Source organism: Podarcis raffonei, chromosome 10 (assembly GCF_027172205.1).
Source record: "Podarcis raffonei isolate rPodRaf1 chromosome 10, rPodRaf1.pri, whole genome shotgun sequence".
NCBI lineage: Eukaryota > Metazoa > Chordata > Lepidosauria > Squamata > Lacertidae > Podarcis > Podarcis raffonei.
Genome location: NC_070611.1, coordinates 35,900,820 through 35,917,976, shown reverse-complemented (window position 1 = coordinate 35,917,976; position 17,157 = coordinate 35,900,820). Strand labels below are relative to the sequence as shown.

Genomic DNA, 17,157 nt, shown 5'->3' with positions numbered 1-17,157 from the left:
TGTTTTGTCTCATCTTCTAGTATATATGGGATTATATGGTGTATTTGGTTGGCAATGTAATATGCTTCTATGTTGGGGATTCCCCATCCTCCTTCTGAGGTGGGGAGGTGCAGGTATTTGGGGCTTATTCTTGGTTTTTTATGTGAGAAGATGGAAGAGTGTAGTTTTCTCTGCCAACTGCGGAGTTGGGTTGAGGGGATCCAGATTGGGAGGGTTTGGAATAGGTAGGTTAGTTTTGGGAGTGTGATCATTTTGATCATGGCTATTTTGTCTGAGAGAGTGAAATTCACGTTATTCCATCTCTTTAGGTCTTTGTTAATTTGTTGCCACAGGGGCTTGTAGTTGTGGAGGTACAATTTATTGAGGTTTCTGGTTATTTGTACCCCTAGGTATCTGAACTTGGTGTGGCAGAGTTTTATTTTGGTGTCCTTCGTGAGTTCTTTTTGGGTGTGAGGAGGGGTGTTGAAGCACATAGCTTCTGACTTTGTAAAATTTACCTGTAGGCCCGACACCATTGCAAATGTGTTGAGTTCTCTGATTAGGGAGGTTCCTGTGCTTATGGGGTCTGGTGTTGTGACCATTAGGTCATCTGCAAAGAGCCCTAATTTATAGGTTCTGCCTTTTATTTCCACTCCCTTGATGTCTGTGGCTGCTCGGATGCGGATTGCTAAGGGTTCCAGAGCCAGGATAAATAAGAAGGGAGACAGTGGGCATCCTTGTTTCGTGCCTCTTTGGATAGCTATAGTATTAGAATCCATATTGTTAGTTCTGCATTTTGCTGAGGCTTGGGAGTATATTTGTTTGAGGATTTGTAGGAAGCTGGGGCCAAATTTCATGTTAGTTAGTACTGCTAATATGTATTTCCACTCTAAGCAATCAAAGGCTTTGAGGATGTCTAAGGACATAATTGTCAATGGGAGTTTAGTTGCCTTGCTGTGTTCGATCAGGTTCAGTAGTTTCCTGATGGGGTCTGTTATATTGCGGCCAGGGACAAAGCCAGTCTGGTCTGGGGCTATTAACTTGTGTAGGAAGATTTTTAGGCGGTTGGCCAAGATTGATGTGAATATCTTGTAGTCTTGGTTTATTAATGAGATTGGGTGGTATGATTCTACTTTGAGGCTGTCTTTTAGTGGTTTTGGGATGGAGACTATTTTGGAGTGGGTCCAGGTTTTGGGGATGGGGCCCCCTTTTATGATGTCGTTGAATAGGCGGGTCATGTAGGGCATCAAGGGTTTTTTGAATTTCCTATAGAATTCTGCTGTGAAGCTGTCTGGGCCTGGGGCTTTGTGTGGTTTCAGGTTTTTGAGGACCACATCTATTTCCTCTGGGGTGATAGGGCTGTCCATGAATTCCTGTTCCTCATCAGTTAGGGTAGGCATGGTCAGTCCTGCTAGAAATGTTCTGATTTCCTTCTCTGGCGGGTTATGGGAGGTGTATAGGTTGGAGTAGAATTCTGCAAATTCTGAGGTTATTTCTTCAGGGGAGAATGTTATGTTGCCGTCTTTTTTGGTGATGCAGTGTATTCTTGTTTTGAGTGCTTTTTTCCTACATCTATTTGCTAGTAATCTGGAGTTTTTCCCTCCATATTCATAGAAACGTTGTTTAGAATATAGAATGTTGATCATTGTTTTGCTAATTTCTAGGGAGTCTAGTTCTCTCCTTTTTTGTTCTATAAGTTTGAGGAGTTTTTTAGATCCTGTTTGTTTGTAGCGTGTTGAGAGGGCTGGGATGTCTTGTTCTATTTTGCTAATTTTTGAGGAGGTTTGTTTTTTAAGAAATGTTTTCTCTTTTATGCAAGCTCCTCTGGTGACCGCTTTCATTGTGTCCCATAGGAGGGGGGTTGTTATATTGTCTACATCGTTTTCCTTGAAGTGGTTTTGGAGGGTTTTTGTGAGACTCTCTCTAATTTGTTTGTAGTTAGGATGGGACTGAAGGACCATGATGGGGTGGTTTGTGTTCCTTCTCCTATTTTAACGATGACTTCTACTGGGGCGTGATCTGTGATTTTAATGTTGCCTATGTTTGTTGATTCCACTGAGGGGATCAGACCCTGTGTGAGTAGAATGCTGTCCAGTCTGGACACTGTATCATGACGTCCCGATTGGAATGTATGGCTGATGTCTCCCGGGTTTTGCTCACCCCAAATGTCGTAGAGACCCCTGTTTTTTAGCATTTTTAGTAACTTGTAAGAGTTCCTAGTTGTTGGGGGTTTCCTTCGGAGGAAGGTTGCCCATGGGGTTGTAGGGTGGATATCTTTCAGGGATATACCTTTCATATTTAGATTGAGGTCCCCTCCTAGGATTGCTTCCCCTTCAGAGAAGGAGAGGAATTTGTTTAGTGTCTTCTGGAAGAATTCTAATTGTTTCGTGTTTGGGGCATATATGGAGCCGATTGTCAGTTTGATTTTGCCATCTAGTGTCCCTTTAGTGAAAATGAATCTGCCTTTTTTGTCCTTGAGGCCTGTTGTGGCAGTGAAGTTCAGGTCTCTACTGAGTATTATGGCTACACCGCGAGCTTTCCCTGAGCCTTGTGCGACCCACTGTTGACTGATAAAAGTAGGTATATGGGGGGGGGGGAATAAAAAAGAATTATTATTTTTTTAAAAAAAGGGAGAGGGGGAGGAAGGGGTTAAAAAGGATTTTTTTTTTAAAAAAGGTAGTTTCTTCCTTTCTGCGATCTTTGTCATGCGGCTTTCCTCTGTTTTCCTTGCCGCTGGAGGGGTAGGCTCAGCCACGTGTTTTTTCCGGAGCCTTTTTTGCCTTCCCGTGCTCACCTACCTCTCCTCTTCTTTCCCGTAGGCAGAGATGAGGGCAGCAGCGGTAAAGTTGGGGCTCCTTTTTCTTTCTTTCTTTTTCTTCCTCTTCCCCCCTTTTTCCTCCCCTCCCTCTTTGCTTTAGCTTCACTGTCCTCCTGGTTTTGGAGCTCCTCTCGGCTGTTGGGGGGGGTGGTCGGGTGCCTTTCCAGCTCAATCAAGGTTGTGGGGGGGTGTTTTGGCTCCTTTGATAGACGCCCCGGGCACCCCCAATTCCTCTCCGCTGGCAGTGCTGGTGGCAGCAGTCCTGGGAGTCCGGGAATCGGCCAGACAGAGCCTTTTACTCTGGCTGGCTTCAGGAGCTCTTTTCTGCTGTTGCAGCCGCCATGCTGCCTCGCTGGAAGTCCGCACTGTAACATTTCCCTCAAAGAATTCTGGGCACTGCGGTTTTACCTCTCACAGAGTTTCCAGTTCCCACAAACCAGTATGAAACTACAGTGCCCATAATTCTTTGAGGGGAAGACTTAAAGACACAGTGTATACATAGCCATAGTCTGTTGGATCAACAAACAAGCAGAATTTGATCCCATCCATACTATCAGTGCCACTTCCTGCAATTAATCTCAAGAGTCTTAAACACAAGGCAAATATAGAACTTTAAAGACATCAAAGCATGCATATGCCTTTTTTGCAGTAGAAGAAAACTAATTAATAAATAGAATTCTTTAATAATGCTTTAAAATAATGCTTTAAAAATAGCAGAGCTTCACACTGATTTAATGAAGGACCATTACGTGTATTTCTCGAGCAGTTTGTGAGCGTCAACAGTAGCAATTATGATGGCATTTTCTACCCAGCTTTGGTTTTACTTACATGGTATTTTGTTCAGTTCATTCATAAATTTTTCCTTCAACTTCGAGAATGCATCTTCTTTTGGCCCCCCCTTCCCTCCGGGAGCCGCAGGTTCTGTGACATTGCTTGCTAGCGCAGCAGCAACAGTGGTGCCTGGTAGCGCCGCTAGGGCCTGGTGTTGACTTTCTTTTGCCATTTCAGTCCCCAGGGAAACTAAGATCGAAAACAAAACAGAGGAAGGGAGGGGAATGTTCAAAAAGGTTAAAATGTTGTTGTTGCTCAACAACAAACTAGAGAGCAGTAACTGCAATTGGTGCACCTGCTCACTGGATAAATATCACATCATTACCATATTGCTTCATGTTGGTTCATACAATATTTATTAGGCCACAGGGAAAGAGACTTTTCCAGAAGGTAATAGCTGATGCTTTTTCTTATGTCTCGACTCCTTTTCAATGCTTCTGAGCCACGAACAGTTATTTCTGTTGGATCTCTCAATATGGCTAGGCATCTGTTGTTTAAACTCTGGATTCTGCCCTTTCCTTTTGAAAGTATAAGTAAACTAACTGACAGCAGTTCCATATATACAAACACTTGACTGCATTTGCATAATTATTTGTATCTGTGTCTTGGTACGGAAAGTTTCAGAGCACTGCTAGTTGCTAAAATGGGAAGTAATTACAACAGTATAATTAAAACACCTTCAGGCTTTCCCAAACTCTGCAACCACTGGTGCACCTTGCGTAAGCAAAACTGTACATTATTTGGAAAATCGGCTGTGTTTTACTCTTGAGCCATATTTATCGAAAGCAATTTTCCTTCTACTGACATTTGCCTCAGACAATGTTCTGTTGAATTATTTACTTTTCTCTTTGGTATATTGATGAAACCACTGCATCAGTAGGTAGTTCCAGACTGGAACACCCACAGTGTTTAAATAAATATACTCCTACATTAACATACTTTCAACTTAATGCTTTTTTCATGGGCATTTTGTGATCCCTTCACTTGAGCTATAGCATAAAGTAAAGCACTTTCGTGGAGCTTTGATTAGAACAATCCGAATAGCGCCTGAGGGTTGGCTCAAATGTTTGCTTTAGTTCTGAGCAGGCTGTTCTGGTGATACGCCATGTCCTAAATAAGAGTCATTTGAATAATAATTCTCTTTTTTAATTTCAGAAAACCAGAGAGAAAAGGGATTGGAGCGATAACAATCACTCATTATTGCTCTGTGTATACTATTGTTTGCACTCTTCCAGAAAGAACTAAGCCTGTAGCATCCCACTGGGAAATTATCTAAAACAAGAAAAAAAGAAAACCAACCCAATACCTTCCTCCCAAATGAATAAAATGAAAGACACATCAAACCAAGAGATTCAAGAAACATCAGATAGATAAAAAAATAAATAAATACACAAGTTACAAGCAAATTCTATGTCATCTAACTTACCCATGCATTCCCTTGGATGCCATTGGAAGTGTTCAAATGGGTAAATGAATCAAATTATAACCCTTTATTCTTCCAACAGTCATGACTATGCATATGCTTGCATCTCAAAGTGTGATATCAGTAATTCCAAAAAGGGAGATAATTGGCTCAATATTTGCACTGGGGGTGGGGTGGGGGTTGAAAAGCTTATGTAGCAAATGAGTGACCGAAACAGGATCCAAGCCATTGATTTGTACATTTGTATCTTACCCACCACATCAAATCACTGTGCTATATGTACCATCTTGATTTACTTTTTCCAGGAGGCAGGGAATAGAGAGGGTTAAGCAATATGGATAGAATCCAACAGTTATATAGTAGAAGGCACTTTCCTTAATGGTATTTCCCATTCTCTCTTCCCCTTCTAACTGCCCAGGAATGCCAATGCCAATGTACAAACCATAGACTTGAAACACATGGTTTCTTCCAAAGAATCCTGAGAACTGTAGTTTGCCCCCCACAGAGCTACAATTTCTCCTGTTCCCTAGACTGTTGGGGGGGGGGCTGCTTTACATGCTTTAAATGTATGGGGAATATGCAACCAATGTCTCCTTACGGGAGCTAATCATTTAAAGTTATTTTATTGATACATAGATCTCTTTGGAATGTTTGGCATTGGAAAGCCACCAGAGTTTGGAGACAGGGGCACATCTGATACTCCCAAGCAAAAGAGAGACAGAAGGTGTGAAGAGACTAAAGCAGCAGTTTTTGCAGCAGAGGCAGGGAGACACAGAGGCAGAATTGCTGCCTGGTAGGTCTGTGCAGTAAGGGATGTGGGTGGCGCTGTGGGTTAAACCACACAGCCTAGGACTTGCTGATCAGAAGGTCGGCAGTTCAAATCCCCGTGACGGGGTGAGCTCCCGTTGCTCGGTCCCTGCTCCTGCCAACCTAGCAGTTCGAAAGCACATCAAAGTGCAAGTAGATAAATAGGTACCACTCTGGCGGGAAGGTAAACGGCGTTTCCGTGCGCTGCTCTGGTTCGCAGAAGCGGCTTAGTCATGCTGGCCACATGACCCGGAAGCTGTACGCTGGCTCCCTCAGCCATAAAGCGAGATGAGTGCCGCAACCCCAGAGTTGGCCACGGTTTGACCTAATGGTCAGGGGTACCTTTACCTTTACCTTTAGGTCTGTGCATGCTGTTCTCCTCTGCTTATGTTTTGTGTGCGCAAGTGAATGAACCAAATACTACAAAAGCATCACAGTGCAATAGCATCCTACAAGGTCGGGGGTGGTATCCTGTGGGCCTCCAGATGTTGCTGAACTACAGCAACTCCCATCATCTTTGACCATGTTGGCTAATGGGAATTCAATGTGGGGTTCCCCAGGTTTCAATTATAACCTCCATGCTATTTAACATCTACACGAAAATCCTGAGTGGGGTCATCCAGAGTTTTGGAGTACGATATCAGCAATATGCTGATGGCACACAGCTATACTTCTCCTTTATATCTGCAGGTGTGGCAGTGGATGTGCTGGGCCATTGTCATGCCTTGGTAATGGACTTAAATGGCTCAGGACCGCAATATCTCAAGGACCGCCTCTTCCCATATGAACCAGCCTAGACCCTGCGACTTGAACCCACTTGAGGCCCTTCTTTGTGTGCCTCCTCCACAAGAGGCCCAGAGGATGGAAACACAAGAACAGGCCTTTTCTGCAATGGCTTCCCATTTGTGAAATGCTTTCTCGAGGGAAGCTCCCCTCACACCTTCATTGCATTGTATTTTTACGTTGTGAACTGCCCTGTGATCTTTGGATAAAGGGTAGTATGCAAATTTAATGAATGAATGAATGAATGAATGAATACAAATGTTTATTTGGAAGGAAGTTATCACAATTTCAATGGGATTTTCTCCTAAAGCGAGTGTGCATGGGGGTTGCAACCTAGGGGACAAATATTTTCACTGCAAGCTGGCTGTTTCCAAACAGAGAAACAGCACCTCTCTGGGTTCTGGAGACTGCCAGATACTCTGAAACAAAACATGAAAAGTCAGCTGCATATTGGAGTGTTATTGGATATTATAGCAGTTTCTCAATGAATGTCAACTAAATCGGAAACAGTTGTATGATATATCATAATTAAATTAAAATTACATTTCTTAATTATAATATATTGCTTAATTATTTCAGGTCTGGCAGTTGAGAATTCTGGCTTGTAATGGAAGACACAATTTGCAGTGATGACTTTCAGTTAATTAAAAATTAAGTCAAATGTTGTAATTTATTTGCTTCCAATTTTGGCATCACATTTGGAAATTGTATTGGGAGTGCCAATGTAAAGTGCTACATCTCTCTCTCTTTTTCTCTTTTCTTTTTGTTTTAAAGAAAGGGAAAACAGTGAAACAAGCAGAGTCTTCAGATCTCCAGGAAGTATCCTCGGTGGACTCACAGTGCAGTTAGAGGTCACTACATTTAATGAGGCATGCACAAATGCGCCGAGATCTGCTATAAAGCTTCTAACTGGTATATGCCAAAGACATTTAATAGTCAGCAAGCTAAAGTAAAAGAAGAACAGTGCAGTGAGCTAAGATTTGCAGCAGTACCTAATCAAGAACCGTCACAGAGATGGCACAGCACACCTGAGCTATTAGTGGGGAGGAGGAAGAGAGGTGCGGTGGGGATGGGCTGCCCCAGTTGTCACCACGGAGGAGGGTGACAAAATGATGGGCGGCACTCACCGCAGGGCCTGCAGCGTGCCTGAGTCATGCGTCTCTCCTGGGAGTGATGTGGTGGACTGGGCACCCGCAGGCTCTGCGCTGCCCCAAATGGTCCATCCGCTGCCTCCCCCCCAGCTATAGGGCGGCTGAGTGGGAGGAGGCAGGCAGACTCCTCAGAGGCCCTGCAGAGTGTCCTGCCGCATTTGGCTCCACCCCTGGGTGCAGGGCACGTGCGCCACCCCAGGCCCCCGATTGGCTTGCTCTGCCGCTGGCTATTAGGGTACTCAGCATTCACCATCAAGTCCCCATGTAGGTCACTGGTTGATCTTTAGCCAGTCACTTAATTCAGTCAACCTGTGGTTGTTGTGAAGATAAAATGTAATGGTTGGGTCCCTCCCACAGAAGCGAGACAACTCCGGCAGTAATTAACTCAGGTTTATTGCTCAAAACACACAAATCACTCTGGAGCTCAGTCATTCAGCGTCTGCTTCCAAATTAGCTGTTGCCAAGTCGGAGTTCCGCCCCTTCCTCTTCCCACATTTAAAGCCCCACTTTCGCTTCCTCTCCTGTTCACGCCTCTCATTAATTCTTGTGTGCCTACGTGTCATGGGATGAGCTATTTCCAGTGGCCCTCCCTCTGAGTCCGAGCTTAAACGGTCAGTCTGTGTCTTCTCCCTTGAACTCCCCCCTTCCTTCTCCTTGTTCTCAGAGCTCAGGCTTCTACTGCAACTAGGCTCCTCCTCCATTGTTCCGCATTCCTGCCTAATTACCTCCTCCTGTCTCTCCACGCTCTCCCCCTCTGTCAGCAATGGGACGCAGCTGACATAAAATAGGAATGGGAAACCTCAGGCTTGGGGGCCAAATCAACCTTTTTACCTGGAACTCAGGACTTTTCCCAGGCTACATTCCACACCAGCCCTCTTTGAGTATGTCCTTGAACTCTGGCAATGCTTCTTGCATGCCAGCATAGAAGACAGAAAGGTGAATATGGCAGTGAAAAAACTAGCCTGCTATACAAAGGTAAAATCTATATTTAATGATCTGTCCACTTTGGCCCCTGGCCTCACCCACTACTCCCATGTGGCCCTCATAAGTTTGCCCAGAAGGGAATGTGACTCATAAAGTGAAAAGGGTTCTCCATCCCTGAGCAACTTGAATGGGGTGTAGATTTAAATAAAAAGTAAGTGCAGTCACATGCATAAATGAAGCACAATCTATGGCACTTCTAATTCATAATCATCTGGGAGTTTGCATCTGTTATGCAGCTTTTCTTTTATTGTTAGACCCAACATGTTTGACATTCCATAGCTGGAGCTTCCTTAGTCTCAGTGATACAAATCCATGTTTTTGGAGAGTGCAAACGGCAAGTGTCTAGCCTACAATGGGATGGTTACCAGGTTTATAACCTTACTAAATCCAGGGGAATCTTCATGGAAAAAAATACCGTAATTTGAAGGCAAAGCCAAAATATTTGTTGCATCTCGAGCACCAATCATTGTCAGACAGTTGAGGGGTTTGTCAATGTGAACTAAAACTAACATTGCTGATGGAGTCATAACCTGTGTTGTTGTTGTTTTTTCTGGGGGTACTCAAGGGTACACAGTACCAGCAACCTTCTTTTTCTAGAAGAAAAGCACTGGTCATAACTTACCATCTCTAACCTATTCTCTTATGTGCCAAAAAGTAAGATGTGACATTCAGGAAAAGTAGATCCAACCAATAACTTTGTGGCAATGTATTTAAAAAAAATTCTGAGATGATCATAACCTGCCAAACTATGTGAATGAACAAGATTTAAACTTTATGCTTCACTATGACATACAAATACTGCAGTAAAATGACGAAGGGCCCTTCCTGTTTGCCAAAGTTATGAATAAGCAAATTCCTCCCACATGATGACTCTTGTCATCATTCACGCTTACATATTGTTTCCTGAAGATTAAATCTGTATTTGTGCTCCCCTGATATTTATTTTCAACAAGAGATTTCTCTCATACTGTACAGAAGATGAAAAAACCCTCATGCAAATTAACATACAAATGCTTTTCGGCATTAAATTCTAATATCACCCATAGAGATTTCTCGCTGTTCTGAAATAATTTCAGCATAATTCTACAAATCACAAGGCAGTTTACATCAATAAAATCCTCATTGCGCATGCTGAATAAATATCAATTTATTATCATATGGCTGACTACTGTCAAATCAATATATTTAATAAATCCTGTAAAAGTCCCCCAAAGCCACAAATATTGATTGTTCAGTAGTTAAGTTTATAAGGAGCAATTCCAATGAAATTTGATGTAGAAAGGGGAACATGCTTGCTTTGTTACATCTGCATTACATTTTACATTGTCCCTTCTGAATGAGTCAGTGACTGATTATACAGTGGTACCTCTGGTTACATACACTTCAGGTTACAGACTCCGCTAACCCAGAAATAGTACCTCAGGTTAAGAACTTTGCTTCAGGATGAGAACAGAAATCATGTTCCGGCAGCGCGGTGGCAGCAGGAGGCCTCATTAGCTAAAGTGGTGCTTCAGGTTAAGAACAGTTTCAGGTTAAGAACGGACCTCTGGAACGAATTAAGTACTTAACCCAAGGTACCACTGTACATATTTTCCCCCCAAAACACTTGGCTGAGCAACCACAGGATTAGTAAAATACATTTGAAAAATGCAATATGAAGAATGCTTTCTCATACCTCCACTTCTTCGTATGTATTTTACATATTACAGTTATTGTACTCCCAATCATCCACTGCCTCTCACATGATCAGCAATCATGAAAGGCAATTGGGGGCTGTCCATGTTGGCCCCACTCTCATCACTACTTCTTGCTGGCCCCAGACCTCATTGTCCACATGTTTGGAAAAACAGCTGTGTGTGTAAGTTCCACATGCAATTTGGAAGCTTGACTGCACAGGCTGCCAAAGACAAGGCTAACTCTATCAAAGTTGGATGCCTCTTCTCACCTTGGAAAAACCCCTCTTCACTAGCTGCAGCAGCAGCACTGCAAGAAAGAGCTTTTACCTTCTTGCAATGGTGCTGTTTCTCCACCCTGTTGCAGTGCTGGGCTAGGACAGAGCTGTCTTTCCTCCTAGCCCAGCACTGCAATAGGAAGAAAATGCAGTACAAAGAAACATTTTCCTAGTCGTCTGTTTAATGGTGGTGGTGGTGGGGTTGGCAACCAGTGTTAGAAACAGAGATATAAAAGCTAAGAGCTTAAATGACATCTTAAACCTAAGTTAAGGGCGCCGCAATGGAGTGTCTAGGTGTGCTTTTTTATAACAAGAATGCAAAGCTGAAAATGAATGAACTACAGCTAAAATCTTATATTCCTTTTTCACATGGTCTAGTCCTCATCTGAAGACTACAAAAAACAAAGCCATACTTCCCCTGCCCATCCCCCTAATATTCTTATGAGAGTCCCTTCTTCAGTCTTCAGAGAGTGGTTGGAAGTGGAGAGGCAGAAAAAAAACCTTCATTTTCTTCCAGCAGTGGCAGTTTTAATCTTAGGTGCAGCACTGCAGCCAGAACTCAGAAACTGCTTGCATTAATGAAATTCCCTGTTGCAAAATGCACCTAGAACAATGATAGTTTCGAATGCTGGAGGCAACTCCTCCGTGTGTGTGTGTGTGTGTGTGTGTGTGCGTGCAGTGTGAGAGAGGGAGAATGTGGTGTTAGTGTGTCAATATGCATGGTGCATGAGTGTTCATTGGTCACCATGCTGACTTTTGCCACACTCACCACTAGAAGGTGGTCTTGGAAAGTTGGCCAACTCCCAATGTGGCAGGAAAGAGTTAGCCTGCATTTTGTAAGGAAATAATATGGACAATTGTACAATTAACCTAATTTTTTATTTATTAACAGCATTTTTATGCATCCCATTACGAGCAAGTTCTCTGAAAGCTTGCAAAAAATAATACAGAAAACAAATCCAAATAATATCCAAATAAGAAAAAAGTTAACATATTATTGAGGCCATGTGTAGTATGTATTCTATAAAAGAGAATACTTGTAATACTACTCACTTTGTTACACGATGGTGACACTGTATTATTTAAAATGTATTTGCTTCACAAGCAGAAGACACAGGAATCTTCACCATCTTTTCAAGTATTTACATCAACAACTGCCAGGAGTATTAAATATCTCTCATTCCTAAGCCAGTGCTCTCAAAATGCAAATCATAATCACAGCTGTAAAAGAAATTTACTGCCAAAGTATACCAGAAAGAGAGAGACAGAGAGAATACAGTAGCAGCTGGCTGTCTCCACAGTGGGAAAGCGTTATTTCCCTAACACTTTCCAATATGTTCAAAGGAAGGCAACTTTGCTACCATTCAGCAAGGTTCTGAACTTCCTTGAACTTTTCATTAAGTAGTCAGCTACTGTGCACTCAGCAGAAACATAAGTGTGTGTGTGTGTGTGTGTGTGTGTGTGTGTGTGTTTAGGACCCTACTCCTTGCCTGCCTGTAACATTTGTGTAATATGTTGAAACGTTTAGGAAAACAAGCATAATGTAACTTTGCTTTTCCCAGTGATCTTTAGTCTCAACAAATTCAACTTCTTTGCCTCCCACACAAAGCAACTCCTGCTATCACTTGTGGCTTGGGGACCCTGATTAAAGCCTGGAGATTGCCTGACTAATTACTTGTTTACCCTGCACACAGGTCCCCTGAGTCCATAATCAGCAGATTCTTAGGGAACAAAACGTGAAGGGGTTGCTTCCCCAAAGCACTGCCTGCCAATTGACTGTAATAACTTGTGGTGGTGGAGCATGGCATTCCACCAGTGCCGGGACTACTGCAGTACTTTGGAGATGAAAAGGTCTAAGAGCAGTGAAGCATATGCCAACCCCCTCCCCCTGAAACTGAAAAAAGCAATGGCAGCAAACCAAGATTGTATTCACCTATGTTGATTAGCCCCCAATTCTCAGCATGTACTGAGCTTCATGCCCCATAGCTTGATGTAAGTGCATATAAATCCCCTGGGGGCGTGGCAGCTGAAACACTGACACACGTGATGGGTGGATTGTCTATCATTCTCCTCCATTTTTAAAGAAGAGCTCCTTCTACACAACCGTTAAAGATATAGGGATGATCTACATTAAGTTCACTTTATCCTTTTCACTCTGCTTACATTATTACTTGCTGCTGCTACTACTCTGTTCTCAAAATGTAAGCGCTGTAGTGCAAAGGGGAAAATTTCTAACCAGGATTTAGAGCCATTCTAACCCAGTTAAAAGGATTATCTTGAACTATGGTGCAGATGTTCAGGACTAGGCTGTAGTGAGCCTCAGGTTCAAACACACACTCCTCTTCCTCTCACCTTCACATGTATGTTTTGACTAAATTGGGGTTTAATGTTCTGTATTAATTTGGGGGAGGCTGTGTTTTATTCTAACACTAGGTAGTTAACAAACCTGGACAGCAAGTCATAATCCTTTTTTTTCCCCTTGAGTGAAGGAGGATGAGAGGGGAGTGTGTGGGTATGAGGCTGACCCATTCCCAGTTGTCTTCTAATTTAGTTCACTTGGGAGACGCGGGTGGTGCTGTGGTCTAAACCACTGAGCCTCTTGGGCTTGCTGATCAAAAGGTCGGCGGTTCGAATCCGCACAATGGGGTGAGCTCCCATTGCTCTGTCCCAGCTCCTGCCAACCTAGCAGTTCGAAAGCACACCAGTGCAAGTAGATAAATAGGTAATGCTGTGGTGGGAAGGCAAACAGTGTTTCCATGTGCTCCGGCTTCTGTAATGGTGTTCCGTTGCGCCAGTAGCAGTTTAGTCATGCTGGCCAAATCACCCGGAAAGCTGTCTGTGGACAAACGCAGGCTCCCTCGGCCTGAAGCGAGATGAGCGCTGCACCTCACAGTCACCTTTGAGTGGACTTAACCGTCCAGGGGTCCTTTACCTTTACCTTACCTCTAATTAAGTCCATTACCAGAAAGCATAGGAAACGTACCTGAGCCAGGGCTCAACTTCAAGATATAAAGAGAGGAGTCAGGCCAGGTTTTACCATTAGGCAGAATGAGGTTACCACCTCAAGTGACAAATGCTGTGAGGAGAATAGAGCTGTATATGCCATATGGCATGTTGTAGATTCCATAAAGCAGGCTGCTGCCTCAGGTATTCCATCGCTAATGTTGAAACAAGGTTCAGCTACCACTCCAGTTGACTTCTATATACAGAATGGGGAGTAGCCTCCATTTTGTCATCTGCCTCAGGCAGCAAAATATCTTGGGCCAGCCTTGAGAAGGATGTATGTGAGCATGGATTTCCATTGCAATTGGCCAACTCTCTGTCCTGCACACACATAACATGCCTAGGGTTAAAGAAATTCTAGGTAAACCCGAGAGAGTACTTTTCTTTTTTGGAAATGAAACGTTAGTGAAAACTATTGCTTTACACAAGGACTGAAGCACAGAACTGGGAGGAATAAACACATCCCTTTGAAGGAATATTGCAGCGCAGATTAATGTTGAACAGTATGAGGGCTCCCCCCACTCATTCCTTACACCAGTTCCAATTTCTCTGAAAATACACAGACAGGATTAAAGCACTCCCTTTGAGAATTTAAACCAAGTTTATTTTGGTAAATTACAGTATATACCAAGTAAAGCTGGTGTGTCAAGTATGAGACCCAGTTTGCTATAAATATGGTTTGAGGACCAGAAATCTATTTCAGCTTTCCTTGGTAGCATTTTGGGACTGTATGAAACAAAATGTCTTTGCTGAGATGCTCTTAAGGAAAGGGAGAAAGAGTGAGTAGGGAGATGATTTATCTAATTAAATAATTACTTCTATATCAGCGACAAGCTGTCTATTTGAGGAAAGTTGCAAATCTCCATCATAACAGAGTTTTAAACACAGACATATTGTTTAATAAATGTAACAAAATACCTAAAGTACATGGCAGATATATCAAGCTGGTGTTATGCATGCAGTACCATCAGCAGCAGTAGTAGTAATTTCATATTACTGCTGTTAGGCATAATAACGATGCTTGAGCAAGATTATTTGGATGAACGTATATTCCTTCAGATGAGCCTTAGCAAGCTGTACATGGCATATGCATGCTATATCTAAATCCCCTTTTAGAGCTGTGACTGCACATTCAGTAAGCATATATTGGGCAGGTACAACCTCATGGAAGCAAGCTTCACCCCTATCTTTCACTGGCACATTGCAGACATGTGTCAAAGTGCTTTTAGGATGGAGGGGGGCAGAGCCTGCCACTTCACTTCACTGATGCCCATAAATTGAATGTGTGGTGCTCCAGCTGTGTTTCTTGAAGGGGGAGTCTGTGCTGGTGTGGGGGTTGAGCTTGGTGAGAATGGTCTTTCTTATCTTTATTACACCCTATCCTTTCCCCCCCCCATCTCACTTTCTCACAGCCCATCAAAACATTAAAGGTCACACTGGTCTCACCTGAAGGAAATCAACCAAGGAAATGTTTTCAAACTTTCCATTACCTGAAGATGTTGGGAGAACTTACAACATAAGCGGAATGGTAGAATCATTGCACTAAAAGGTTGCTCCCAGTGCCCTCAGATAAGTACTGTATTATCTTTTTCTGGTGAACATTGCATTTACTTTTTAAATTATTTGCAGCCTCGCCTCCTGGACTCTTTCCCAGTTTCTCTTATTGCTTGAGTGGGTTTGTTTTTGTACTACAAGCCAGGCAGCAATGATAAGTAATTGGACCATGCAAAAGTCACTATATGGGAATGAATGACTTGATAGTTAGTTAGATAGATAGATGGATGGATAAACATATTTTATATTCCCGTTTAGTTGTTGCTGCAAGGCTTTTTCACACTTTGAAATGCCAATGCTAATGCATCTTTTAATAGACTCCAGATATTTAAATAATTACCTTTATTTAAAGGTGCAGCAGAAAGATAAAGGCTATCAAACGGAAAGAGCTAATTAAATGTGCTTATTTCTAGATTTTTGGTGAGATAATTATCACTCTGTCCACAATCTCGCATTCAAAGAAGAGACTAATTTTACACTTCTTAATTTTCAGACGAACCAAGTGAGAATAATGGGAATGGCAAGCTATGCAATCCGTCAGTGTGGCCTTATGTTCTCAATAGCAAGCAGGCAAATTCACTGTATGGAATTGGGATAATGGCTTCATTATATAACATAGAATAGCTGCAGCACACAGGTTTGCTTCCCACACCTTTAAAGTTCTCACATTTCCTCTGGATGACGTGAAACTGCAATGTCATGTACCTAAGGGGTATGGTGATATGGATGAGAGGGTAGTATTCAATTACAGTGGTACCTTGGGTTACATATGCTTCAGGTTACATACGCTTCAGGTTCCAGACTCCACTAACCCAGAAATAGTACCTCGGGTTAAGAACTTTGCTTCAGGATGAGAACAGAAATCGTTCTCCGGCGGTGCAGCAGCAGTGGGAGGCCCCATTAGCTAAAGTGGTGCTTCAGGTTAAGAACAGTTTCAGGTTAAGAACGGACCTCCAGAATGATTTAGTATGTAACCAGAGGTACCACTGTACTTTAATTATTCTTTGGCTTTTTTAAATGCACCTAGCAGATTCAGTGGTCAAACTTACATTAGTCGATATTAGAAAGGATACCCTTCCCTATTCTTCTTCTTCTTCTTCTTCTTCTTCTTCTTCTTCTTCTTCTTCTTCTTCTTCTTGCCATTTTATTATTATTAACTGAATTTGTATACCGCCCTTCATCCGAAGATCCCAGGGCAGTTCACAACAGTGTACTAAAATGGTCAGGCATCATGCTTCTTCTATCCTATTAAGGTTATTCACAAGGACCTGGAATTTCCCTCTTCAGCAACTTAAATTCTTAGTCTGTGAAAGGAGGAGATCTCATTTTCTGGCTCCATCACTGGCTATTCCTATTTTTGCCTGAATGCACTTCAAATTCTTTCCGTAATAGTGCAGGGTCCCTGTCATTGTGGAGAATTCTGTGTGCATTCAGCTGAGCGCATGAAGAATCTCCCATCAGAGAGGGGTGAAGCCATTGTGCATATAAACATAGCTAGCCTGCACAGCCCCACTCCTCCTTACATCGGTTCTGACAATAGCACCTGAATAGGGCTATGAGCTATATTACTACTGTCAACAGATAATGAGGGAAAATAAGAAGCCAAGAGGAAAGGAAAGAGGAGGAATTATATAATGGCCAGGGTATTGAATACTGTCGGATAATGTTTTTGTAATATATCTATCCAGATGAACAAGCGCTGCTTAGCTTTTAAATCAGTGAAGAACAAAACGTTGCAGAGTACATGTTTAGAGCGGATAAAGTAGTCCTTTAGCAATATGTCATGGTGCAGTTCCAGGCAGTACAACCTCAGTACAAAAATAGGACTGCTACAAGCATGTCATTTGTGAAATGTTGCATGTTCAAAATGAAC

General features: G+C 42.6%; 1 protein-coding gene across 4 annotated transcripts in view; it reads right to left on the bottom strand.

Annotated features, from left to right (window-relative positions):
- Positions 1–17,157, bottom strand: part of SYT1 (synaptotagmin 1) — a 330,364-nt gene that overhangs the window by 121,339 nt on the left and 191,868 nt on the right. For all 4 annotated transcript variants that reach the window (XM_053404643.1, XM_053404640.1, XM_053404642.1 and 1 more), the window contains exon 3: positions 3,626–3,817. In XM_053404643.1, the coding sequence (XP_053260618.1) occupies positions 3,626–3,800 (175 nt within the window). In that variant the 5' untranslated portion in view covers positions 3,801–3,817. The remainder of the gene's footprint in view (positions 1–3,625; positions 3,818–17,157) is intronic.